General features: G+C 40.6%; 1 protein-coding gene across 10 annotated transcripts in view; it reads right to left on the reverse strand.

Annotated features, from left to right (window-relative positions):
• Positions 1-26244, reverse strand: part of spag17 (sperm associated antigen 17) — a 287464-nt gene extending 261220 nt beyond the window's left edge. For 7 of the 10 annotated variants that reach the window (XM_072260334.1, XM_072260335.1, XM_072260333.1 and 4 more), the window contains exons 1-6: positions 26116-26230; positions 22886-22999; positions 14274-14431; positions 10687-10827; positions 9902-9961; positions 4925-5056 (exon numbers count right to left, since the gene is read on the reverse strand). In XM_072260334.1, coding sequence (XP_072116435.1) covers positions 4925-5056; positions 9902-9961; positions 10687-10827; positions 14274-14372 — 432 coding nt within the window. In that variant the 5' untranslated portion in view covers positions 14373-14431; positions 22886-22999; positions 26116-26230. Of the gene's footprint in view, positions 1-4924; positions 5057-9901; positions 9962-10686; positions 10828-14273; positions 14432-22885; positions 23000-26095 lie in introns of all 10 variants that reach the window. The other 3 variants (XM_072260331.1, XM_072260332.1, XM_072260330.1) reach the window with 3 other exon arrangements.
• Between the last annotated feature and the right edge of the window lie 26 nt (positions 26245-26270).

The raw sequence follows: 26270 nt of genomic DNA on the forward strand, positions 1-26270 counted from the left end.
TATTAAACTGCCAAACGATGCCGACTTCTCTCAATCCTTCACTTCGATGAATTCTTCACCCTCCCTTCAAAACTGTCGGAATTGAGTAAATTGGCACTTCCAGCCACAAACTTCCAGTCCAAATACAGTATCTTGTAAGAGAACGCACCTTCCATTTTAAAAATGAAACTGTGTCACAAAAACAAACACGCAACAGAAATGGAGATACAACATGTTCTATCTGGAAATCTACAAACTCAAAAACCAACTGCGTCATCTGGGTCGACCCTTATATAGTCCTGGGGCACATGTCATCACATGACCTCACATCGACGGGAAAATCACATCAGGTGACCTCCAAAAGACCATTACATCATTTTCACAAAAAAAAGAGATCTCCTTGAGCACGTAGCAAAAAATATTTAATCCGTCTAAACTCATCCATCCAAGATTCCAAGGTTGCTTGCTTGACTTGCTCAGTATCTTCATGATACAGTATTTGATCTAATTTTCTATCAAAAGCTGAAATAATCTGTTTCTACAGTTCCTCACAGCAAAGCGATCTATATCAAACAATCTGATGCATTAAACCAAGAACTTCTAATCCTTTCCAGTTTTCTTCTGATCATTTTAAATGGACAACAAGAGGACTAGAGGAAATGATGTTTCCCATTCTCAAAGCTTCTGGTAACTTAAAATAAAGATTGCTTTAAATTTTCTTCTCATAATTTTTTAGACCATAAAACATTGGATTACAATTGGGCCAATGGTTAATCTATTTCCCTCTCAATCCTATACTCCTGCCTTCTCCCTGTAACCTATCATGTCCTAACTAATCAAGAACCTAGCCATATTCTCCTTAAATACACCCAATGCCCTGGCTTCCACAGCCACCCATGGCAATGACTTCCACAGCCACCGATGGCAATGGCTTCCACAGATCCACCACTCTTTGGCTAAGGTAAATCCTCCTCACCTCCATTTTAAATGGACGTCCCTCTATTCAGAGGCTGTACCCTTTGGTCCTAGACACGCCCCTTATATGAAATATCCTATCCATCTCACTCTATTTAGGTCTTTCAACGTTTGATAGGTTTCAATGAGATTTCCCCTCATTCTTTTAAATTCCAGTGAGTACAGGCCCAGAGGCATCAAACGCTCCTCAAATGCTAACTCTTTCATTCCTAGAATCATTCTCGTGAACCTTCTCTGAAACCTCTTCAATGTCAGCACAATCTTTCTTGGTCAAGGGCTTAAAACTGCTCACAATACTCCAAGTGAGACCTCACCAGTGCCTTATAAAGCCTCAGTATTACTCTTTTTTTTATATATTCTAGTCCCCTTGAAACAAATGCTACATTGCATTTGCTCTCCTCACCACCAACTCAAGCTGCAAGTTAACTTTTCTGGAATCCTGCATGAAGACTCCCAAGTCCATTTGCACCTCAGATTTTTGAATTTTGTCCCCATTGAAAAAATAGGAGGGAGGAGAAGATGGCGGCGCAATGTAGTGTGCGCGGCCGTTCCGAATTATATCGTATGTGTAACTAGGGGCCGTGCACAATCCAGATTTGATGGAGACAGCCGTAAGAAGCGCAGAGGAACATCTGGAGTAACTTCTGAAATGCCTGCTTTGCTGCCGCTGCTACTGTGTGATCGAGAATCTCCCGAGACGAAGGCCCCAAATCTTTGGCTTTGCATATCGCCTGTTGCTGGGGCTGGGGTCAAAACGCTCGGCAGAGATGGTGCTCGGTGCCGAATAGGTGGTCAGAGTCTCGGAGTTTTTCGGACAGGCTTGGAGTTTTTCAGACGGGCTCGGAGTTTTTCAGATGGGCTCGGAGTCGGACTGTGGTCAGATGCTTCCGGGATGCTGCACGGCAAGTTGGCGGAGCTGGAGGTTTACCATCTGTGTGAGATGCTGGGACTTTCGAGAGACTTTGAGACTTTTATTGTGCCATGGTCTGTTCTTATCAAATTACAGTATTGCTTTGCACTGTTGCAACTAGATGTTATAATTATGTGGTTTCTGTTAGTTTTTAAGTCCGTTTGTCATGTGTTTTTCCGTGATATCATTCTGGAAAAACATTTTATCATTTCTTAATGCATGCTTTACTAAATAAAAGGGGACTGCATGTCCTCATAATCATAGTCTATGCTTTTAATCTTTCTACCAAAGTGTATGACCATACACTTCTTGACTGTATTGCATCTGTCATTTCTTTGCCCATTCTCCTAATCTGTCAAAGTCCTTCTGCAGCCTCCCTGTTTCTTCAACACTACTTGCTCCTCCACAAATCTTTGAATCATCTACAAACTTTGCCATAAAACCATCAGTTCTATCATCCAAATCATTGATATACAACATAAAAAGGAACGGTCCTACCACCGACCTTTGCAGAACACTACTAGTCACTGATAGCCAATCAGAAAAGACTCCCTTTATTCCCACCCTTTGTCTCCTGCCAATCAATTAATTCTCTATCCATGCTAGAAGATTTCTTGTAATACAATACATAGTCTCTAATCTTGTTAAGCAGCCTCAGGTGCGGCACCTTGTCAAAGGCCTTCTGAAAATCCAAATACACAACATCCACCAATTTTCCTTCGTCTATCCTGCTTGTTATTTCCTCAAAAATTTCCAACAGATACGCCAGGCAAGATTTTCCCTTAAGGAAACCATGCTGACTTTGGCCTATTTTATCATGTGCCTCCCCAAAGACTAATCCTTAACAATCGACTCCAGCATCTTACCAACCACTGAAGTCAGGACATTTGCAATTTTCCAGTCCTCCGGAACCATGCCAGAATCTATTGATTCATGAAAAATCATTAATAATGCCTCCACAATCTCTTCAGCTACCTCTTTCAGAACCCTGAGGTGTAGTCCATCTGGTCCAGGTGACTTATTTACTTTCAGACCTTTCAGCTTCCAAACAACTTCTCCCTAGTAATAGCAACTACACTCACTTCTGCCATCTGAGACTCCCAAACCTTCAGCAAACTTCTAGTGTCTTCCATAGTGAAGACTGATGCAAAATACTTAGTCAGTTCGTCTGCCATTTCCTTGTCCCCCATTACTGCCTCTCCAGTGTAGTCCAATATCTATTTTCACCTCTCTTTAACTCTTCACATATTTGAAAAAAAACTTTGTACTCTCTTTGATACTATTGGCTAACATAATTTTTAGTTGCATTCTGTTGTTTTTTTTTATATAAAGTTTCCCAATCCTCTAACTCCACACTAATCTTTGCTCTATTGTATGTCCTCTCATTTGCTTTTATGTTTGCTTTGACTTCCCTTGCCAGCCACTGTTATGTCATCCTGCCTGTAGAATATTTCTTCTTCATTGGGTCTATCTATCCTGTGCCTCCCAAAATTCCTCATAGAATCTTCAGCCATTGCTGCCCTACTGTCATCCCTGCTAGTGTCCTCATCCAATCAACTTTGGCTAGCTCCCCCCTCATGCCTCCATTGTAATGCTGATACATTTGACTTTAGCTTCTCCCTCTCTAATTGCAGAGTGAATTCTTTCTTATTATGATCATTGGCTCCCAAGGGTTCCTTTACCTTAAGCTTCCTAATCAAATCCAGTTCATTCCACAACACCTAATCCAGAATAGCTGATCCCTTAATGGATTCAACGTGTTCCTCTAAAAAGTCATCTTGTAGGCATTCTACAAATTCTCTCTCTTGGGATCAGCACCAACCTGATTTTCACTATTGAACTGCATATTGAAATCTCCATTGGCCTTTTGACATGCCTTTTCTATCTCCCAATGTAATCTGTCGCCCACATCCTGGCTAAAGTTCGGAGGCCTATATATAACTCTCATCAGGGTCTTTTTACCCTAGCAGTTTCTTAACTCTACCCACAAAAATTCTTCATCTTCTGATTCTAGGTCACTTCTTCCTAAGGACCCGATTTCATTTTTTCCAACAGAGACACCATACCCCAGCTGCCTACCTACCTGTCCTTTCAATACAATGTGCATCTTTCAATGTTCAGCTCCCAACTATAATCTTCTTTCAACCATGAGGTGAACTCCACAACATTATACCTGGTAATCTCTAACTGGATTATCTACCTTATTTCATATACTCTGTGCATTCAAATATAACACCTTCAGTCCTGTATTCATCATCCTTTTTGATTTTGTTACTCATCCCACCGAACGCAATTTTGCCTGGTCCTTCCTGACAATCTCTCTACACACTGCCTCTGCTTGTATACCAGCTGCCCCATCACTCCAATTCCCATCCCCTTGCCAAATTAGTATAAATCCTTCCCAACAGTTCCAGTAAACCTGCCTGAAAAGATATTGGTCCCCCTCAGTTTCAGGTGTAACTCATCCCTTTCATACTGGTCATACCTTCCCCAGAAGACATCCCAATGATCTAGAAATCTGAAGTGCTACCCTCTCCACCAGTTCCTCAGCCATGCATTCATCTGCCAGATCATTCTGTACTTTACTTCACTGACGTGTGGCACAAACAGCAATCCAGAGATTACTACCCTTGAGATCCTGAATTACCAGCTTTCTACCCTAAGGACCTTCTCCCTTTTCCTACCTATGTCACTGATGCCAATATGTACCAAGACTTCTGGCTGCTCACCCTCCCCCTTTAAAATGTCATGCACCTGATCTGAGATGTCCTTGACCCCGGCACCTGGGAGACAACATACCATCTGGCTGTCTCAATCACGTCCACATAATCTCGTGCCTACTACCCTAATTATAGAACCTCCTATCACTACCACAGTCCTCTTCTTCTCCCTTCCCTTCTGAGCCAGACCGCCAAATTCAGTGCCCGAGACCCGGTTGCTGCAGTTCCCCCAGATGGTTGACAACCACAACAGTATTCAAAATGGTATTCTTATTATTGACACAAAAGAATAATAGAGTATTATTTCAAAACAAAAGAAAACAAAATAAAGCAAGCTTACTTTATTTTCAACCCCCCTTTTTTGGAGGTCTTTCTGTTTAATGCACAGGATCTGGAACTTGATCAGTTTACAGATCAATGGCAGTGGAAGCTCTTCTCCTTTATCCAGCAATGCCCATGCTGCTTCTGTGATCTGAAGAGCCCAAAGAAAAACAGTTGAAATAGTAAGACTGAAACTAAGACATGCATTTACAGAGACAAATTCTTGCTGTTTAAGGATGTCCCAAAGTGATACCCATAAAGTTATATGTACAATTATGATCATTTCTGTTGTACAACCATGGTATCATGCAGTTATGTTATGCCAGTGGCTATACCTCATTAGAAGTTTGAGGAGATTTGGTTTACCATCAAATAATAACAAATTTATACTTATGTATAATGGGGAGAATTCTGATTGGTTGCATTACTGCCTGGTATGGACGTTCCAATACACAGAATTGAAAGAGATTACTGAGGGTTGTAGACTCAGCTAGCTTCATCGCGTACACAAGCCGTTTCACCAAGGACATCTTCAAAAGGCAGTACCTCATCACCAGGGGCTTGTCCTCTTATCAATGCTACTATCAAAAAACTAGGTAATGATAGAGATCTAGATGATTATAAGGCTAGCAGGAAGGAGCATAAGAATGAAATTAGGAGAGCCAGAAGGGCCCATGAGAAGGCCTTAGCAAGCAGGATTAAGGAAAAACTCAAGGCATTCTACAAATATGTGAAGAGCAAGAGGATAAGACATGAGAGAATAGGACCAATCAAGTGTGACAGTGGAAAAGTGTGTATGGAACCAGAGGAGATAGCAGAGACACTTAATGAATACCTTGCTTCAATATTCACTACGGAAAATAATCTTGGCGATGGTAGAGATGACTTACAGTGGATTGAAAAGCTTGAGCATACAGACATCAAGAAAGAGGATGTGCTGGAGCTTTTGGAAAGCATCAATTTGGATTAGTCTCCGGAACCAGATGAGATGTACCCCAGGCTACTGTGGGATGCAAGGGAGGAGATTGCTGAGCCTCTGGCAATCATCTTTGTAGACGGGAGAGGTTCCGGAGGATTGGAGGATTGCAGATGTAGTTCCCTTATTCAAGAAAGGGAATAGAGATAGCCAGGAAATTATAGACCTGTGAGTCTTAATTCAGTGGTTGGTAAGTTGATGGAAAAGACCCTGAGTCAGGATTTATGAACATTTGGAGAGATATAATATGATTAGGAATAGTCAGCATGGCTTTGTCAAAGGCTGGTCATGCCTTATGAGCCTGACTGAATTTTTTTGGGATGTCACTAAACACATTGATGAAGGTAGAGTAGTAGATGTAGGGTATATGGATTTCAGCAAGGCATTTGATATGGTACCCCATGAAAGGCTTATTGACAAAGTAAGGAAGCATGAAATCCAAGGGAACCTTGCTTTGTGGATTCAGAACTGTCTTGCTCACAGAAGGCAAAGGGTGGTTGTAGACGGGTCATATTCTGCATGGAGTCGGTGACCAGTGGTGTGCCTCAGGGATCTGTTCTAAGAACCCCTTCTCTTTGTGATTTTTATAAATGACCTGGATAAGGAAGTGGAGGGATGGGTTAGTAAATTTACTGATGACAAAAAGGTTGGGGGTGCTGTGGATAGTGTGGAGGGCTGTCAGAGGTTACAGCAGGACATCGATAGGATGCAAAACTGAGCTGAGAAGTGGCAGATGTAGTTCAACCCAGATAAGTGTGAGGTGGTTCATTTTGGTAGGTCAAATACGATGGCAGAATATAGTACCAATGGTAAGACTTGTGGCAGTGTGGAGGATCAGAGGGATCTTGGGGCCCGAGTCCATAGGACACTCAAAGCTGCTGTGCAGGTTGACTCTGTGGTTAAGAAGGCATATGGTGCATTGTCCTTCATCAACCGTGGGATTGAGTTTAACAGCCGTAAAGCTGTAATGTTACAGCTTTATAGGACCCTGGTCAGACCCCATGTGGTGTACTGTGCTCAGTTCTGGTCACCTTACTATAGGAAGGATGTGGAAACCATAGAAAGTGTACAGAGGAGACTTATAAGGATATTGCCTGGATTGGGGAGCATGCCTTATGAGAGTAGATTGCGTGACTCTGCCTTTTCTCCTTGGAGTGGCAGATGAGGAGAGGTGACCTGATAGAGGTGTACAAGATGATGAGCGGCATTGATCTTGTGGATAGTCAGAGGCTTTTTCCCAGGGCTGAAATGGCTAACATGAGGGCACAGCCTTAAGGTACTGGGAAGTAGGTACAGAGGAGATGTCAGGGTTAAGCTTTTTTTTAAAAATGCAGGGAGTGGTGAGTGCGTGGAATGGGCTGCCGGCAACTGTGGTGGAGGCAGATACAATAGGGTCTTTTAAGAGACTCCTGGATAAGTACATGGAGCTTAGAAAGATAGAGGTAACCTTGGGTAATTTCTAAGTAAGTACATGTTCGGCAGAGCATTGTGGGTTAAAAGGCCTGTATTGTGCTGTAGGTTTTCTATGTTTCTATGTCCTATCAGGGAGGAGGTACAGGAACCTAAAGACCTACACACAACGCTTTCCCACTACGATCAGAATTCTGAATAGTTCATGAACCCATGAACACTATACTTTGTTATTTCTTTTTTGAACTATTATTTTTATTGTACCTTATGGTAATTTTTTATGTCTTGTACTGTGTTATTGTGACAAAGCAACAAATTTCATGACATACAGTATATCAGTAATAGTAAACCTGATTCTGATTCTGACCACATAGTGAGTGCAGTCAGCAGTGGAGTAGCTATAGAGGCTACATGCTATACAGGCAAAAATGTTAGACGACCCAAGAGAGACTGCAAATGCTGGAAATCTGGATCAACACACACAAAATTCTAGAGAAATTCAGCAGGTCAGGCAGCACTTATGGAGGACAGTGAACAGTCAGCATTTCAGGTTGAGATCCTTCATCAGGACTGGGAAGGAAGAGAGCAGAACTCAGAATTAATCAGAAGCTGTGTGGTGATAGGTGGAAAAGGCAAAGGTATCTGCTAGGGAAGGACTAGGTTAGGAGTTACCAGAAGTTTGAAAAAATAATATTCATGATAAGGTTAGAGAATACCAGGATGGAATATAAGATGTTGCTTCTCCAATCTGCATCTGGCTTCAACATGGGTGGAAGAGGCTGTGGATAGATGCGTCAGAGTGGAATTAAAATGGCTGACATGGTTGGCCATCAAGAGATTCTAACCATTGTGGAAGATGAAGGTGCTGAATGAAGTTAACCCCCCAATCTCTGGTGAGTCTCACCAATGTAGAGGAGGCCACATGGGGAAAACAGGATACAATAAATGACACATATGGATTTGCATGTGAAGTGTTGCCAACTCTGGTAACACTCCCCAACTCCATCTTTGCTACAATGACAAATGCATTGGTGTTTCCTATACCCATGGAAGAGCTTGTCAATTTCATCAGCTTTCTCTCCAACTTCCACTTCACCCTCAAATTCACTTGGTCCATCTCCAACACCTGTCTTGATTTCTCTATATTCTGGTAGCCACTCCCTGCTGTTACTCGTCCCCCTCCTGTTTTTCTGTATTGTTGTGGCTCTGTCACCTCTTTTCTTTCCTCTCCTCACCCTCATAACCTGCTCATCAACTTCACCTTCCTCCCTGATTCCTCACTTGAGCCTTTATTCCATGGTTTACTGTCCTCTCCTATCAGAATCCTTCTTTTACCCTTTGTTTCCCCCACCTGTCAACTCACAGCTTTTCACATTATTCCCTCCCTCCCCCATCGCACCCTCCTGTCTTTCCATTCTCACCTGGATTCACCTGTCACCTGCTCCTCCTCTTCCCTACCATTTTATTCTAGCTTCTGCCCAGTCATGAAAGGTCTCAGTTTGAAACATTGAATGATCATTTTCCTCCATAGATAGAGCTTGTGATTACTGTAGATCGGAAGATATTGCCTTTAGTTTTCTAAATATTTAAGAAATATTTATCACAACTAATTTGATACTGGATTACAGATCGGTCTGATAAAATGGATTGAATAAAGAAGTCAAGAAAGCAGATGCAAGGTTGAGATAGTGTCATTGTCTTTGCCTGGATCCTGATCATACCTTTTCAGAGGAGAGACATTATGACATTAAGATCCCTGGGTACTCCAGATGTAATAGAAATGCAAACTGACAAGGAAAGATGTTATCAAATATCTCCCAAAAATTTGTTAACTATTTTTATCTGCACATCAAAGTCACATTAATAAATGTTTTATCTTCTCCCCAATGGAGGTGTGACTTGCACTTGAATTATTACCGATACAGATGCAATTCTAAAAATACATTTTTAAAAGGGCAGAGGGCACTCAATTTAGAAAATTATAAATGTCAACACTTCTAAGATGTACAATGAAAGAGTCAAAATAAATATGAACACCTTCTATGTTATGCTTGAAGCGTTTCAAATAGGTTGTGAGGCTTCAAAAATCTTTGCTCCTGGAACATCCACCATAATGAGAAGAGCAGCCAAAGACACAGAAAGACTAAGTACAAGCAGTCTAAACCTTGGACACAGCAGCACTTGTTCCTAATGATTCAATGAAAGTAGTCTTTCTTGCTTAGTGTGCTATAGAAATTAGTCTGATCAGTCATTAACATGCCCACAGAACCAAACCAACTAGTAAAGTCTTATTACCTTTGTACTTAAATCAAAACAAAAATGGCAAAAAAAAATGCAATTTGCATCACATCAAATTGTATTTAACTACTTCTTTAAAAATCAAAATACTGCTGAAGGTTTAATTCAAAATCTGTTGAGAATTTTATATGGAACAACGATAAAATTTTCTATTCAGCAGCACTTGCATTTGAGAAACATCAATGCTTTATAAATAATGTTTATAATGAAGTCTCACTATATTGCTAATTTGATATCCATAATTCTCTTCAAGACTGTTTTTTCCTAAATCTATTTCAAAACATTTGAAGATGCTGATACGGAAATTATTACCTCATAAAACATAGGAAGACCATTTGCCTTCTGTTTCTTTGGGTCTCCAAGCTCAGAGATCTGTAAAAACACAGCAGCGGTAACATACTTTCAATCAGAAAATCTATTCGATCCATTTTCAATTCTTCCGTCGTTTACATGCTTTTTTTCATCCTGGAGTTCTTCAGACCGGATTTTCTCTCTCATATAGAAGATTTATACTATCACGATACTTAAGTAAATAAAATGTAAACAACTTACATAATTCTCTGTTTTCAGCAAGAGTACTCCTGAGTTCCAAACTTGGAATAACTTCCCTACTGTAACTCTTTCATTGTCTTACTTTATGATCTGATAAAGCCCTTCCAAATTTTGCAAAATTGCAAAGAGTTTGTACCAATTGAAGTAAGATTGAGCCAGCTACAGTTCATTAACAGGGCTCTCCTTTGTTATTATCAAGATGCAAATCAGAGGGGAAAGAACCATATTTTAATCCATTATATTCCCCTCTATAAAGGATTAAAGTATGGTCCTTCCCCTCTGACCTAAGCTAATACTAGGCTGCATTGGAGGTCTATCTTTTAAAGACAGGCATTCACTCTGCACAGCTTTCTTCCAGTTTTACCTCTTTTGCAAGTGGAGCTCTATTTCAAAATTGTTAATGGAAACAAACAAGGTTTCACTTAAATGGAAATACAACACCACTACTGGTTGCATCACATTGCCTTGTTAGTAATCTGCATTTTAAGTAAATAACAATATGAAATAAATTTCATAACAATATAACAGTGTGCACTTGCACTTACCTGCTTCATTGTTCCTTTCCAAGAAACCACGCTGAAAAGTTTACGCAGTGGGACATTGATAGCTGCCAACAGAGCATCAAGGAATATCTCATTCTCTAGCTTCTCACCAACTGCAAAATAAATAGTTGGCTTCCACTGGTCCTGTAACACCAAGAAAAACAGTGTTAGAATAAAAAGTCATCAGTTTCTTTCCCCAATCTGCAACCCTCTTCCTTCTGCACTCATTCAGGCAAGGTATTATAGGTTAAATGCTATGACTTTTTCCACTTTCATGTTTCTTCAAGTGCTGAAGGATTCTTCACCTTAAGCTTTCACCACAGTCAAGGCATCAGTCCATGACAGTTCTGCCACCTCTAGCTTAATACCTTTCAAACTTTAATTCCTTCTGATGGTGTTGCCCACTTTTAACCATTCTTATTACATCCTTTCCATTCTACAACAGTTTCCAACTCAAGTGAAGGAGAAACCTGATTTAATTGAACAGATTGTCATCAATAGTTTATCTGGGCCCTTGGAGATTATGAATGTGAAAACTCCTACCCATTGGATATCTTGCTTCTCTCATTTTACTGTATTTATAAAGGAAAGATGTGAGCTTTACCTATTAAGCCAGTCCCCTGGAATCTTCAATATATTATTATTACCCAGAACCTATGCCACAGCCTAATTCATAATTTTGGTTGATGCCCACCAGAACTGTTGCAGAATGGCACAATTTTCTTGAGGTAGGTTGATCATGTTGCAAAATGTTACAAATACCCATAAATACATCCTATCAATTGAAAAAGGTAGGTAAATTGAGCCAGGAATTCTTAAATAATGACATTTTACATAAATTATGAATACACCCTATCCTCGTTATATGCGTCTTCAGACAATGCTGACCCACAGTTATGCAAGGAACCTATTTCCACCAACGTCTCGTTGTATGCATCCAAAACTCACAGTTATGCGAGGAGCACTGCCTTCCCGCCAATACATGTCACATGCGCACACCTCACACTCTCACTGTTGGGATGAGGAGCACCACTTTCCCACCAATACAAGTCATGTGTGTACACCTCACAATCTCTCTCCCACCACTCTCGCATTGGTTTTGGCAAGGTGTGGATGCGTGATCTTAAACTTTTGTTGATTTTACCTACGGTGCAGTGATTTTGCGCTTGAAATATTTAACTATGCCTCCTAAGCATCCGATGTCATGTCCTGGGCCGTCAGCCGAGCGGCAGAGAACCGCTTTAACACTAGAAAAAAAAGTTGGAAATTATAAACAGCTCAGCATCAGCTGAAGGTAACACAGCTCTGGGACGCTACTGCCGGGAACAGAATCTTGCCTTTAAAGTTCTTTTGTTGCTTGACAATGCGCGAGCCCATCCTAATCATTGGGACAGCATTCATCCTAACATAGCAATGCGTTTTCTGCTGCCTAACACAACATTGCTGATTCAACTACTCGATCAGTGTGATCCACATTCAAGGCGTAGGTTTTTTTTTTCCGCAAACTATCTCTCAGATGCTGCAAGCAACAGACGAGTTTGAAAATCCCAGGAGTTTACCAACGGTGAGGGAATGGTCGAAGTCGGAACACTTGGCACAAATGGCGATGGACATGGACCCACGTTTAGAACGAAGTCAGCATTTCAGTCGTTCCCTGCCGTCAACCCTTCTTCCCTACAAGCAAATTTAAAATAAAACGCTGCCAAGCAAACAACCCTCACTGCTTTATTCAAATCGGTAACACCTTCTGCTGCCGGCAGTTCTAAGAGTTATGTGAGCCCTCCATCACCCCTTGTTGTGCTTGATATGATCCTGACAACCACAACCATCCACCTTATCTATGTAAAGCTGCCCAACACCACAACAACCACTCATCTCCCAGAACGAACACTCCTGCCACTGTTGGTGAGTACTGTACACCCTCGGATGTTAACTTTCTATGATTTATTACATTGAATATTACCTTAAATTGATGAAATATAATACAAACGTTGTCTTGCGGAACTGCTTTTGTGTTGTATTGGTATGAAAATGTGAATAATTTACAGATAAAACATATTCAGGAAGCCCTCTGGAACGCATCCCTATTTCCATTTCCTCCGTTTAAATAATTATTCACATTATGTGATTTCACATTATGCATCAACTTCGAGGAACGTATCCCCCGCATATAACGAGGATAGGGTGTAGTTGAAGGGAGAACTCACACTGATTTCTTAAATGTTATTTCAGCAATCATTCCAACTCAGAATTCATGATAATGTCAAATCTTCCATTGTTTAAAGGTAATAATTACTTACAAAAGAAACAAAAGGGCAAATATAAAAATAGAATAAAGTATACTTTAATTAACAGAAAATGGAAAATCAGTGCTGAAATTCCATCCTTTATTTGCAAAAATTGTATAGATCCTAATCTTAATTATTTCAGAAGCCATTTAAAGGCGGCAAAGACTCAATAGCTAAAGGAATAGACAGGAAATTCTGTGTCCACAGGAGAGACAAGAAGATGATGTGTTGCCTCCCAGCTGCTAGGTCAAGGATGTCTCTGAGTGGGTGCAAAATACTCTTGGATGAACAGACAGAGGTCATCATACATGTTGGTACAAATGACAGATACAAGGGACGAGGTCCTGCAGAATGAGCATTGAAGATTGGATAAGAAGCAGGACCTTGGAGGTTGTGATCTCCATATTACTTTTGGTGCCATGTGCAGGCAAGGGAGGGAAAATGCATTTATTTCAATGCATGAGGATTAACAGATAAAGCAAATTAACAGGTAACTATGAAAATGGATTGGCTCTAGGGACTGGGATGTTATAGTGATAACAGAAACATGGCTGACAGCAGGAAAGGACTGGCAGCTCAGTGTCCAGAATACAGATGCCACAGGCTTTACAGAGGTATAGGTAAGCAAGGAAGGGAGGAGTAACAGCAGTACTTAGAGGTGACATCCTTGGACTATCATGAGTGGATCCCTTAAGGACGCTAAAATATTAAGAAAACACGAGGGAAATTGGGAGGGCAAAGAGAGGGTATGAGATAAACCTGGCAGGTAAGGTTAAGGAAAATCCCAAGAATTACTACAGCTATACTGTAGGTAGATATACAGCTATTGCACTATGTAATGATGGGATCTGTATAAACAGTATATGCAAAACAAGCTTTTGCGTATATTTCAGTATATTTGACAATAATAAACCAATTCAATTCCAGTATATTAAGCATAAAAAAGTAGCGGGGGAGAAAGTAAGTCCTCTTAAAGATGTGCAGGGTCACTTATGACCTGAGCTAGAGTAAGTGGCTGGGATTTTTAAGGTAGATAAAGGTAGGGCAATGGATGTCGCCTATTTGGGCCTTAGCAAGGGCTTCAACAAGGTCCTGCAACAAGTCAGCTAGACACATGGAATCCAGGATTTTTAAATCACAGATGCCTGTTTTCCCCATTTACGTTTAAAGGAGGGAAGCAAAATTGCTTAGGACGAAATTGCAAAAAAATTTGGTGATGCCCTTAATAAAAACTGTTTTGAAAGCGTGTCATTTGAAGAAATCTTTCATTAGTTAATGTTAAAGGTTTAATCTTAAACTCACCTCTTCAATCTGAGCTGCTAACAGTCCTACCTCCCATCCTTTGGAGTTCAGCTGCTGTTTCTTGGCTGATTTAGGAGACTTTTCCTTCTTTGGAGGCATCTTTTATTTCTTCTATTTTGTTTTGCTCACTCACTTACTTTTCTGGTAATATGGATCTGCTGAAATAAGAAACAGGAATAACAAAACCTACATTTTGCAATATACAGTCATGATGTCTCTTTATAAAATGCTTTTTCCAACATTGTAGCATTCCTGAGATTGCCCACTGGAAAAACATTTCTCACCCTGTCTCTTGCAAAAATGCCATCCCCTTCTCGCAATTCCTCCGTCTCCGCCGCATCTGCTCTCAGGATGAGGCTTTTCATTCCAGGACGAGGGAGATGTCCTCCTTTTTTAAAGAAAGGGGCTTCCCTTCCTCCACCGTCAACTCTGCTCTCAAACGTATCTCCCCCATTTCACGCACATCTGCTCTCACTCCATTCTCCCGTCACCCAACTAGGAATAGGGTTCCCCTGGTTCTCACCTACCACCCCACTGGCCTCCGGGTCCAACATATTATTCTTCGTAACTTCCGCCACCTCCAACGGGATCCCACCACTAAGCACATCTTTCCCTTCCCCCCTCTCTGCTTTCCACAGGGATTGCTCCCTATGCGACTCCCTTGTCCATTCATCCCCCCCATCCCTCCCCACTGATCTCCCTCCCGGCACTTAACCTTGTAAGCGGAACAAGTGCTACACATGCCCTTACACTTCCTCCCTCACCACCATTCAGGGCCCCAGACAGTCCTTCCAGGTGAGGCGACACTTCACCCGTGAGTCGGTTGGGGTGATATACTGCGTCCGGTGCTCCCGATGTGGCCTTCTATATATTGGTGAGACCCGACGCAGACTGGGAGATCGTTTTGCTGAACACCTACGCTCTGTCCACCAGAGAAAGCAGGATCTCCCAGTGGCCACACATTTTAATTCCACATCCCATTCCCATTCTGATATGTCTATCCACGGCCTCTGCTACTGTAAAGGTGAAGCCACACTCAGGTTGGAGGAACAACACCTTATATTCCGTCTGGGTAGCCTCCAACCTGATGGCATGAACATTGACTTCTCTAACTTCCGCTAATGCCCCAGCTCCCCCCTCGTACCCCATCTGTTATTTATTTATATACACACATTCTTTCTCTCTCTCTCCTTTTTCTCCCTCTGACTATACCCCTTACCCATCCTCTGGGCTCCCCCTCCACCTTTCTCTTCTCCCTCGGCCTCTTGTCCCATGATCCCTTCATATCCCTTTTGCCAATCACCTGTCCAGCTCTCGGCTCCATCCCTCCCCCTCCTGTCTTCTCCTATCATTTTGGATCTCCCCCTCCCCCTCCCACTTTCAAATCTCTTACTAGCTCTTCCTTCAGTTAGTCCTGACGAAGGGTCTCGGCCCAAAACGTCGACTGTACCTCTTCCTAGAGATGCTGCCTGGCCTGCTGCATTCACCAGCAACTTTGATGTGTGTTATCAGAGAACAAAGTTTTATTCAGTAATTTAATTGAATGGTACGAGTACATGTCCCAATGCATTTTATATTGGTCTTGACAGAAATTTGAAAGTTGACAAAATGACAAAAATATCCAGATAAACATTCAAATATTGTTCTCCTATGCACAGCATTTGAAATAGAAGTTAATCTCTTAATCACTCCAACATTTGAGCCATTTTTGTGAATATTCTGCCTTTTCATCTTTTTTTTACCAAACAGTAAGAACCTACAGACTGCTTTAATCAGTAATAGAAGAAAAATAAGGAAAGAGATTAGAGTATGAGACAAAGCTACATAGAAATCTAAAAACAGATTGTGTGAGTTTTCACTGATATTTTAAAAAGAATTAACAAAGTGACAGTGGTCCTTCAAAGGTAGTCTGTGAATATGGAAATAACACATAAATAAATGATATTTATCTTTACAACTCATTGTACTGGCTTAAAGCAATATTACAGAAGTTGTTGTAAATTTGAAACTGGAAGCAAGGAAGAGAAAGGAGGAAAAATACAATCAACACAGAAGTGATAATGTGTCAAATCCACAAACCTTAATAGATTTCATCTTAGTATGCCAAAAGTGGCCAGTGAGTAATTGAAGCTTTAATTTTCTAAAATTCCTTAGATTTGAGGAATATTGCATTAAATTGGAAAATATTGAATGCAACTTCTTTATTCAAAACAACTGAGTGACATGGAAATCAAGAAACTTCAGACAAGTTGACTTAACAAAAATATTATTAATGACATTTTAGCAGGGAGCTAAAAATTCAATATATTTCATAATGGTTTTATAAAAGCATAATGACCAATTTATTGGTGGTTTTTGAAGCAGGAACATGTGCTATACTTAGAAGGTAATGCTATTTTTAAAAATCCATAAGATTTCTGATAAAGTACCAAATGAAAGGCTATTGGAGAAAAGTGCCTAATGCTCTAGGACATAATATCTTTGGAAGATGTTTGGAAGGAGGAAAGAAAATCGGCTGCCAAATAACAAATGGTGGAGGTACACATGAGTCCTACCTTGTTGGTAAGATACAATAAGTTGTGTGGAACAGGATGGTGGTGCCAAAACCTCAAATTTTATAATTAATATGTAGCTTAAAGGAAGGGACTTATGATATGGTTGCTAAATTTATAGATAACACATGTTTATAGGTAAGTAATTTTACAGATCCATGTCAATTTACACTCAGTGACCACTTTATTAGGGTACACCTGCTTGTTAATGCAAATATTTAACAAGCCAATTGAGGCAGCAACTCAACTATGCAGACATGGTCAAGAGGTTCAGTTGCTGTTCAGACCAACTATCAGAATGGGGAAGAGATGTGAACTAAGTTACTTTGATCATGGAATAATTGTTGGTGCCTGTCACACCTTGCTATCAAGTGTGGGTAAGCGTGCCCGATGGAGGTCACCCGGTAAAAAAAACAATTGGTAAGCTGCAACAGCACATTAGTGCAAGGGGTTTTATCTACTGTCAGGTGAAAAAAAATGCAAAAGCTGCCCAAAGGTTGTGAAGAAAAAAAGTATTTACAAATAGACAAATGAAAACAAACATCTATACCAAGGCTTTCGCCACAACACACTTTGTCTTTAACATTCTAATATAACTATTTACCAAATCTGACCGGCTCACCTCTCTAGCAAAGCCAGATTGAGAACTTCAATCCGCTCTGCTTGGTCTAGAAGGAACCGGAAATTTTACTGTTGGTCTGGGGGGTGGGGGTAGGGGTAGGGGTGTAATCACCTGACCAGGCCGAAATAATTATTTCAGATGCAGAATTAGAACATTTTAAACAGGGATTCTGACGTCCTACAGTTTTATTCCATAACAAATGCCTTAGTTAAACCCAAGGATCAGTGTCCACATATTCAGATGAATATAAAAGAATAATTCCTCCCTGCCAGTGGTGTTGCCCCCACTAACCCAGGCATTATTTTAGGATGCCCCAAACTTTCCCTCAGGTCTTTTGGGGCCATTCTGCTATTTACAAACCAATGTAATGGTGTGAGTGAAAATAAATGAAACTGTTTGAAATGCCTGGGTCTAGAATCTTTATTTTTATGAGTTATAAACCAGTACAGCATGTTAACTGAAGGGATTGTTTAGATTGGCCAAACTAGCGATAGTCTTACAGTTGGGGTGTGTAAATGGTGAACTCCCAAGAACTGCAGAACAGGAGAGCAAAGTGTGTGAAATACTGGGAAAACTAGACCACGACAGAACAAGGAGAAGTGACTAACCAGGCAAAGGGGCAAGGCTAGTGGGAGAATTAGCATTGCCAACCTGTTCCGTCACAGTGCCAGACGGGGCAGTTTGGCTATCTCAGAAAATGCTGATCTCCTGGTATTTTCACACACAACAGTCTCTAATGGTGCAAGAAACAAAAAAAAAATCCAGTGAGCAGCATTCTACCATTTATCATGTATTCAGTCACCTTATTTTTTCTTAAATGCAATAGCTTATTTTCAGGATTGAATTTCAATTGCTTCTCTTGTTTCTTTTTAGCCTCAACTGCACTGGCAAACTTAATAAAAGATTAGAAGTCATATTAATGGAACCTGGTCTCATAAGTAAACTATATTGCACTTGGAGTTCTAAATATGTAATGAGAGCACTATCAGATTATATTGATAAAATTAGAGATTTGATCTAGAGTCCCAGGCATTACAATAATGAAGTAACTATCTAGCTTTCTGCAGTTGATCAGTGATTTTTAATATTTTATATCAATATCTTAAAAAAAGGTAGTTTGGTAAATCTGCCAATTAGTGAAATCATGACTTATCTGTGGCATAAAATCATTTAAAAAGAACAAGGCATGCTCATTCTTGTAAAAAGACCCTAAGGTTCTCTCTGAATATTTCCAGCACCTGCAGGTTTTTGATTACACAAAATCATTTACCTGCTTGACTCCTTTATTAATAATGCAATTCTATAAAATTCATTTAAATTTAACATCTGGCATAAATTACAAGAAATTCCAATTGATATCACTTCATGGTAAATGTTTCCTCATTAATATTAAAAGGCCTAGACTTAATTTTTAGGTTATAAATTCTAGATTCCACAGCCAGTGCATATAGAGACACTCAGATTTCTTTAATGCCATCAAGACTTTAATAAAATCACTTCTACAGTATTGTGGAAAAGTATGAGGTACCCTAGCTATATATATGTGCCTAAGACTTTTACATAGTACTATATGTCAACTTAAATTCCACAAAATATATTCCTGGTTTATATTGCTTCTACTGTATGTGTAGTTTACCTCTCGGAGTCCAGGTATCATTCTGATAGTTCAATAATAATAGTCATCTCTCTGCCACCCCAGGCTAAAATATGATTTCATAAGCATGGTAGCCAAAAATGCTCATTATATGCTAGGTGAGGTTGAACCAGGTTTTGTAAAGTCACAATGTAAACTCTTCCTCTTGAATTTTAAAATGTAAACAAGTAATGCTGGAAATGCTCAGTGATTAAACTGTATCTCTCGAAAGACCATTGGGCTGAAATATTAACAATTTCTCTCTGCTTACATACTGGCAAGCTTGCTAATAATTTTAACAATTTTCTCATTAAAAAAATGGAACGTTACAGGTTCTTCAGCCCATATCTGTGCCAATCGTGATATCAATGTAATTTGCACATCTGCCTGGCTTGAAGTTTGTGTAGTGGTGTTCCAAAGGGATTTATACTGGGAACTCTGCTGTTTATAATATGTATAAATCAGTTCAATGGATATGTGAATGGGTGGATTGTAAGTTTGTAGACCGCTTGGTGGCATTGTAGCTAGTGTTGAAGATTGCCAAAGGATACAAAGTTAAGAGATTTATAAAGACTAGCTTTGTTTGTCACATGTACATCAAAACATGCAGTGAAATGTATTGTTTGTATCATTGTTTGTGATGTGCAGGGGCAGCCCACAAATGTCACCATGCTTCCGGCACCTACATAGCATGCCTACAACTTATTAACAACCTGTATGTCTTTGGAATGTGGGAGGAAACCAGAGCACCTGGAGAAAATCCACACAGTCACAGGGAGAATGTACAAACTCCTTGCATGTATGGGCAGAGTAATGACAGATGGAGTTTAATCTGGCCATGTATCAGGTGTTGCACTTTAGGAGATCAAATGTAAAGGGACAGTCTACTAATAATGACAAGACACTTAACAGAGGAATAATATGACCCCAGTCCATTGCTCCCTGAAAACAGCTGCACAGGCTGCGTGAACAGATTGCACAGCACTGGAACTTCAGCTCCAATACGAGTCCACAATGCAGCATAGTTTCCCTGAGGCACAGCCTTAACAGAAGTGAAAAGTTGTACTTCAGCTTAAAATCAACATCCTGAGGTATTACTCATTTAATTGCTTAATAGTTCTCATATCTTCTGGCCTGGAAGCAAAAGATCAAGCTAATGCTGTGAATCGTAATAACCTATGTGATTGCACTCTTTATCATTCTATCCTGAAGTGTACGCAGTACTGCATTTATTGCCACCAATTTAAATGGTGACAGACCTTCTGGAATTGCTGAAATTCAAGTGGTGTTGTTATATTATGATGACTTATTCGATTTCAGCTCAGTGAGAGAAAATAAATTTTATGTCCAACATGCTCATGTGTAAATCCTGAGAGGAACCTGGTGACATGCATTTCTGAAGGAGATTGCAGACTGTGTGGAAAGAGTTATGCCTGTTGCAGCAAGGTCTGGCCAATCAAGAGAGCAAACCAAAATAATTCAAAAAAATTTAAATCACCTACCTTGCTGAATAGCATCAACTGAAAGATGCAAGTCAGAGTGGATATTTTAAATTTAAATTCCCCTCTGCCGTCTTGTAAACTCCATACATCTTAAATGTATTAACAATCCCAATACTCATGGTTGTTATGGTACAAATGACAAATGTTTTAAATACCATGATTTTATCCCAAAAAAACATAAAGACACATATATGAAGCTTGGGATCAGTACTGACAGATAGGTGGATTAGTAAGGGCTATCAAGGACAGACAGCACCATTACCCTCACCAAGCTTTGCTGCTACTAAGTGCGATAATGTGTGAGAATAGTGCAGGAAAATCTCTAGAATTCCTCAAAAAGACATGATTGCATTTTCTTTATTCATTCATTGGATATGTACATTACGCAACACTATAATTCATTTTCCATTCCTAACTACTCTTGCACTAAGTGGCTTGCAAGGCTATCTAATGTCTCAGGTTGGTCTGGGCAAGGGTGAGATTTAATTCTGTAAATGGTCAGCAGTGAAATAATTGGGTTAAATTAACCTTATCCAACATTTATCACTTTTCTGTCAGAAGATCTTAATATTTTGCTTCTGGGTTTTTAATACCAACATTGATAGATGTTTAATTTCAGAACATATTTATTGTGTTTAAATTTCCCAGCAGCCACAAAGGAATTTGAACTTGCCTTCACCAATCACAATCCAGTATGGTAACATATGAACATTACCTCATTGTTTCGCTCTCTTTTTGCACTACTTTTTTTTAATATTTCTTTTTGTAACATTATCATTTTTTAATCTATTGCACTGTACTGCTGCTGCAAAATAACAAATTTTAAAGATAAAGATTAGCTTTATTTGTCACATGTACATTGTAACATTGAAATATACAGTGAATTGAGTTCTTTCGTGTCAATGATCAATGTTTGAGGATTGCGCTGGGGCAGCCTGCAAGTGTTGCTACGATTTTGGCACCAACAGAGCATGCTCACAACTCACTAACCCTATCTGTATATCTTTGGAATGTGGGAGGAAACCCTGAAGCACAATAAGAAACCCATGTCAACGCTAATAAACCTGATTCTGATATTTGCCTATGAATACTCATGGATACTTTTTGAAAATTGTTATGATTTTTATATTATGTTATATTTTGCAATGCTGGTAGAATTACTTTTGCAGTTTCATTACAAGTTGGATAAATACTTATTCTCTTCTTCTGGAATGTTATTTTTATTTTAGATTTCAAAACTCCAAACCCCATCCATTCATTAGTCAAAACAATGTGCAAGACCTATGCTTATTTTGGCACTGTACTTGTATGCCAGCTGTAATAGATGTACAGGCATAATAAATAATTCACATATGATTTATCTGATATAAAGTAGTACATGGTTTCTGGACAATTCCTTCCATTGCTACTATAGCTTATTAAATTGACACTGACATCTTTAATTCCTTCACTGAAGTTCAAAAAATTTATTTTGATAAAAGATGACCAAAGCATGACCTAACAGTGATAATTAAAGTTCTCAAAATGTTAATAGATTGGATTGAGAGAGAATAGTTCCACTTGTGGGGACAACCATAATAAGAGGCTATAAAATTAATATGGTAACCAAGAAATTCATATAATAAATTTTGATATCCATAAAGTGGCGAGAATATGGAATGCACTACCATCCGGGAGAGGTTGAATCAAGTGGTATATTGAAGGGAAGAATAGACGAGCATAATAGAGATAGAGGGATAGCCTGATCAACTTATATGAGAAAAGCCAAGTGGAGCCTGAGTACAGCAGATAATCTAGACCTACTTATGCTGTGTCAGTATGTTTATGTTGGAGTGACGTGGTCCTGTTGTCTAAAACTGCAATTGTCTTCATACTCACAATATCAATAATTTTTTGTAGCACATTTGAGTGTCTTAGCGTGTGTGTGTGTGTGTGTGTGTGTGTGTATAATGTGAGCACACATTACTCACTGGCCAGGAAATTATAATTAGAAAAATGACAGTAGGGATAGGCCAGCTGTGTAGGTCAAATGTCTACCTTAAATATTTTGCATTTAATATTCCATGCTCCCTGGTTTGTACCTTCATACACAAATCCAAGGAGGTAATGAGCTCCTTAGCTAAATCAGGATGTGGGGGATAAAATGCTGTGAATTTAATGGACGTATTGTTAGTACTTTCATTAAGGTTGCAATTTGCCTGTACCATAGTAAAATAAACACACCTCCTTCTGCTGCTCTTTCTCTCCCAACAGCCAATTTCTCACAAAACAGATCTAAAGCTCAATTTGCACTGATTCCTTACCACTGAGTTCTGTTTCTTATGTTGTTTCTCTCTTCCGTGTCTCATTGCCTCCCATTCTTGTCCCTCTGTTAGTCTTCAAACACTCTGAGTTCCTTCATTTTGCAGGCCAGTGACCTATAATTAGAAAGCGTGCTGCCACTGATTCTAGTCAAAACACCAACAACGTGAACCTGTCAAAATTTTTCTCTTAAACTATGTAGCATCGAACACAACCAAAGTGACAACATGGAGACACAAGAGACTGTGGATACTGGAATCTAAAGATAAAATCTGGAAGAACTCAACAAGTCAAACAGCATCTGTGGAGGCAAAAAAAGGCAAATTGTTGACATTTTGGGTGGACAGCATTCATCTCAATATTTGAAGAAAAACAATCTAGGCTCTGTGAACAAGAGAATCAAGTGCTTATTCAACAAAGTTACCCAGATTCTAAATCTAGGAGTGTACAGAATTATGTACTCCCTCTCTAGAACAGAGTTCAGAACTCATTCAAACTACTCAGCAACATTTATTTATTGAGGTAGAATGTGGAACAGGCCCTTCAGGTCCTTTGAGCCACACCACTCAGCAATCCCCAGGTTTAAACCCAGCCTTGTCACTGGACAATTTACAATGACCAACTAACCAACACATACGGTCACAGTCAGAACACACACACTCCTTACAGACAGCAGCAGGAATTGATCCCTAGTCCCTAGTACTGCAAAGCATTATGCTAACCACGCTTTATTGCTAACAAGAGAAAATCTGCAAGTGCTGGAAATCTAAGCAATCCACACAAAATGCTGGATGAACTCAGCAGGCCAGGCAGAATCTACGGAAAAGAATAAACAGTCGTCATTTCAGGTCAAGACCCTTCATCAGCAGTGGAAAAGTGATAAAGAATCAGAGTAAGAAAATGTGGGGAGGGGAGGAAGAACCTCAAAATGATAGGTGAAACCGGGAGTGAGGGGAAGGATGAAGTAAAGAGCTGGGGTGTTGATTGGTGAAAGAGATACAGGGCTGGAGGAGGGGGAATCTGATAGGAGGACAGAAGGCCATGGAAGAAAGAAGTGGGGAGCAGCAGATAAGGAGATAGGATGAGAGGGAAATAGGAATGGGGAATGGTGAAGGGGAGGGTGGGCATCTATGGAAGTTCAAAAATTGACATTCATGCCATCATGTTGGAGGTTACCCAGACGGAATACAAGGTGTTGCTCCTCCAACCCGAGTGTGGCCTCATCAAAACAGTAGAGGAGGCCATGGACTGACTTGCCGGAATGGGAAGTGGAATTAAGATCGGTGGCCATAGGAAGATTCCGCTTTTTCTGGCAGATGGAGCATAGGTGCTCGGCAAAGCATTCTCATCTCCCAATCTACATTGGATCCCACCGGTATACAGGAGGCCACACCGAGAGCACCAGAAAGAGTAGGTGACCCCAACAGACTCATAGGTGAAGGGTCACCTCACCTGGAAGTACTGTTTGGGGCCCTAAATGGTAGTGAGGGAGGAAGTGTTAAGGGCAGGTGTGGCATTTGTTCCACTTGCAAGAATAAGTGCCAGGAAGGAGATCAGTGGGGAGGGATGAATGGACAACAAAGTCAGGTGGAGAGCGATCCCTGCAGAAAGAAGATAGTGGAACTAGTAAGATGTGTATGGCAGTGGGATCTCATTGGAAACAGCAGTAGTTAGAGAAAATTATGTGCTGGACGCAGAGGCTGGTGGGGTGGTAGGTGAGGACAAGAGGAACCCAATCCCTGGTGGGGTGAGGGTAGATCTGCGTGAAATGGAAGAGATGCAGTTGAGGGCAGCGTTGATGGTGGAAGAAGGGAAGCCCCTTTCTTTGAAGAAGGAGCACATCTCCTTAGTTCTAGAATGAAACATTTCATCCTGACAGCAGATGCAGCAGAGATGGAGGAATTGAGAGAAGGCGATGGCATTTTTACAAGTAACAGGGTGGGAAGAGATATTGTCCAGATAGCTGTGAGAATCAGTGGGTTTATAATACACATCAATAGATAAGCTGTCTCCATAGACAGAGACAGAGACTGAGAAAGGGAAGGGAGATGTCGAAAACGAACCAGGTAAATTTGAGGACAGGGTGGAAGTTGGAGGCAAAGTAGATGAAGTAGATCAGCTCTGCATGGGTGCAGGGAGCAACACCAATGCAGTTGTCGATGTAGCATAGGAAAAGCTGGGGAGTGATACCAGTGCAGGCTTGACTGTTTCACGTAGCTAACAAAAAGGCTGGCACAGTTGGGACCCACCCAAGTGCCCATGGCTACGCCTTTTGTTTGAAGGAAGTGAGAGGAGCCAAAGGTGAAATTATTGGGAGTATGGACAAGTTCAGCCATATGGAGAAGAGTGGTGGTGGAGGGGTGCTAGTTGGGTCTAGTGTCCAGAAAGAAGCAGAGAGTTTGAGGATAGAGGTGTACAGGGACTGGACATCATGATGAAAGTAATATAATGTAGTGAAATAGTAGCTTTATTGCTATTTATTTATATCTGCATTTGCAGTTTGCTTAGTTTATAGTTCCTAATGTTTCCAGTTACTGTTCTTTAGATTTGCTGAGTATGCCTGCAGAAAAAGAATCTTAGGGTTGTATGTGGTGACATGTATGTACTCTAATAGTATGTATGTAATAATAATAATACTCTAACATGTATGTACATACTTTGAATTTTAACCACTATACTACCCTGACAGAGCAGCCCAAAATGGCACTTTGTAAAACAAAATCTGTAGATGATAGAAAGCTCAAATTGTCATTGGCCTGAAACTTCAATAGTGGCTCACTCTCTGCGGATACAGCATATTTAAAACAGCTTCCGTCCTCAGGTTACTTTTCAGATCCTAGAATCTGGAGTAACTTGGTAACCGAACTTTGCAAAACAGTGCAACAAAGAGGTACTTGATCAAAGGAGGCGAAGGCAAAGGGGGAGGGAAGCGAACGGGACATCAGGGTGATCAACGAAGAGTGAGGTAGATTCGGAGGGAGATTGGTTTAGGAGAAGGAAGGGGATGGATGGCTAAGCGGGTATAAGGTGCGGTCGGGGAAGATGAAAGTGGTCGAAGGCAGAAAATTTTCGGGGGGAACGGAAAATCTCGAGGAATAGGGAATATCGAGAGGTGGGAGTCGCGGGGCCACAGGCCGAGGAACGGTGGTAAGAAGTGGAGGGGCGGGGGCGCTGCAGCAGCCTGTGGCGGTAACTGGCCGGCGGCGACCCACCTACTGAGCACCGCACCCACCGGCACTGCCTCTGGTTTCTCTTGTCCGGTTCTGCTCCCTTCGCCCTCAGCCTGACTCTTATCCTTGTTCCGATCCCGGAGCTCAAACTTCTCTCACCTCACTCATAGTTTAGTTGTGTCGGTTACCCTGGCAACCTCGCATCCGAGCGCCAACA

The sequence above is a fragment of the Mobula birostris genome, chromosome 6 (assembly GCF_030028105.1).
Source record: "Mobula birostris isolate sMobBir1 chromosome 6, sMobBir1.hap1, whole genome shotgun sequence".
In the NCBI taxonomy this organism is placed as follows: domain Eukaryota; kingdom Metazoa; phylum Chordata; class Chondrichthyes; order Myliobatiformes; family Myliobatidae; genus Mobula; species Mobula birostris.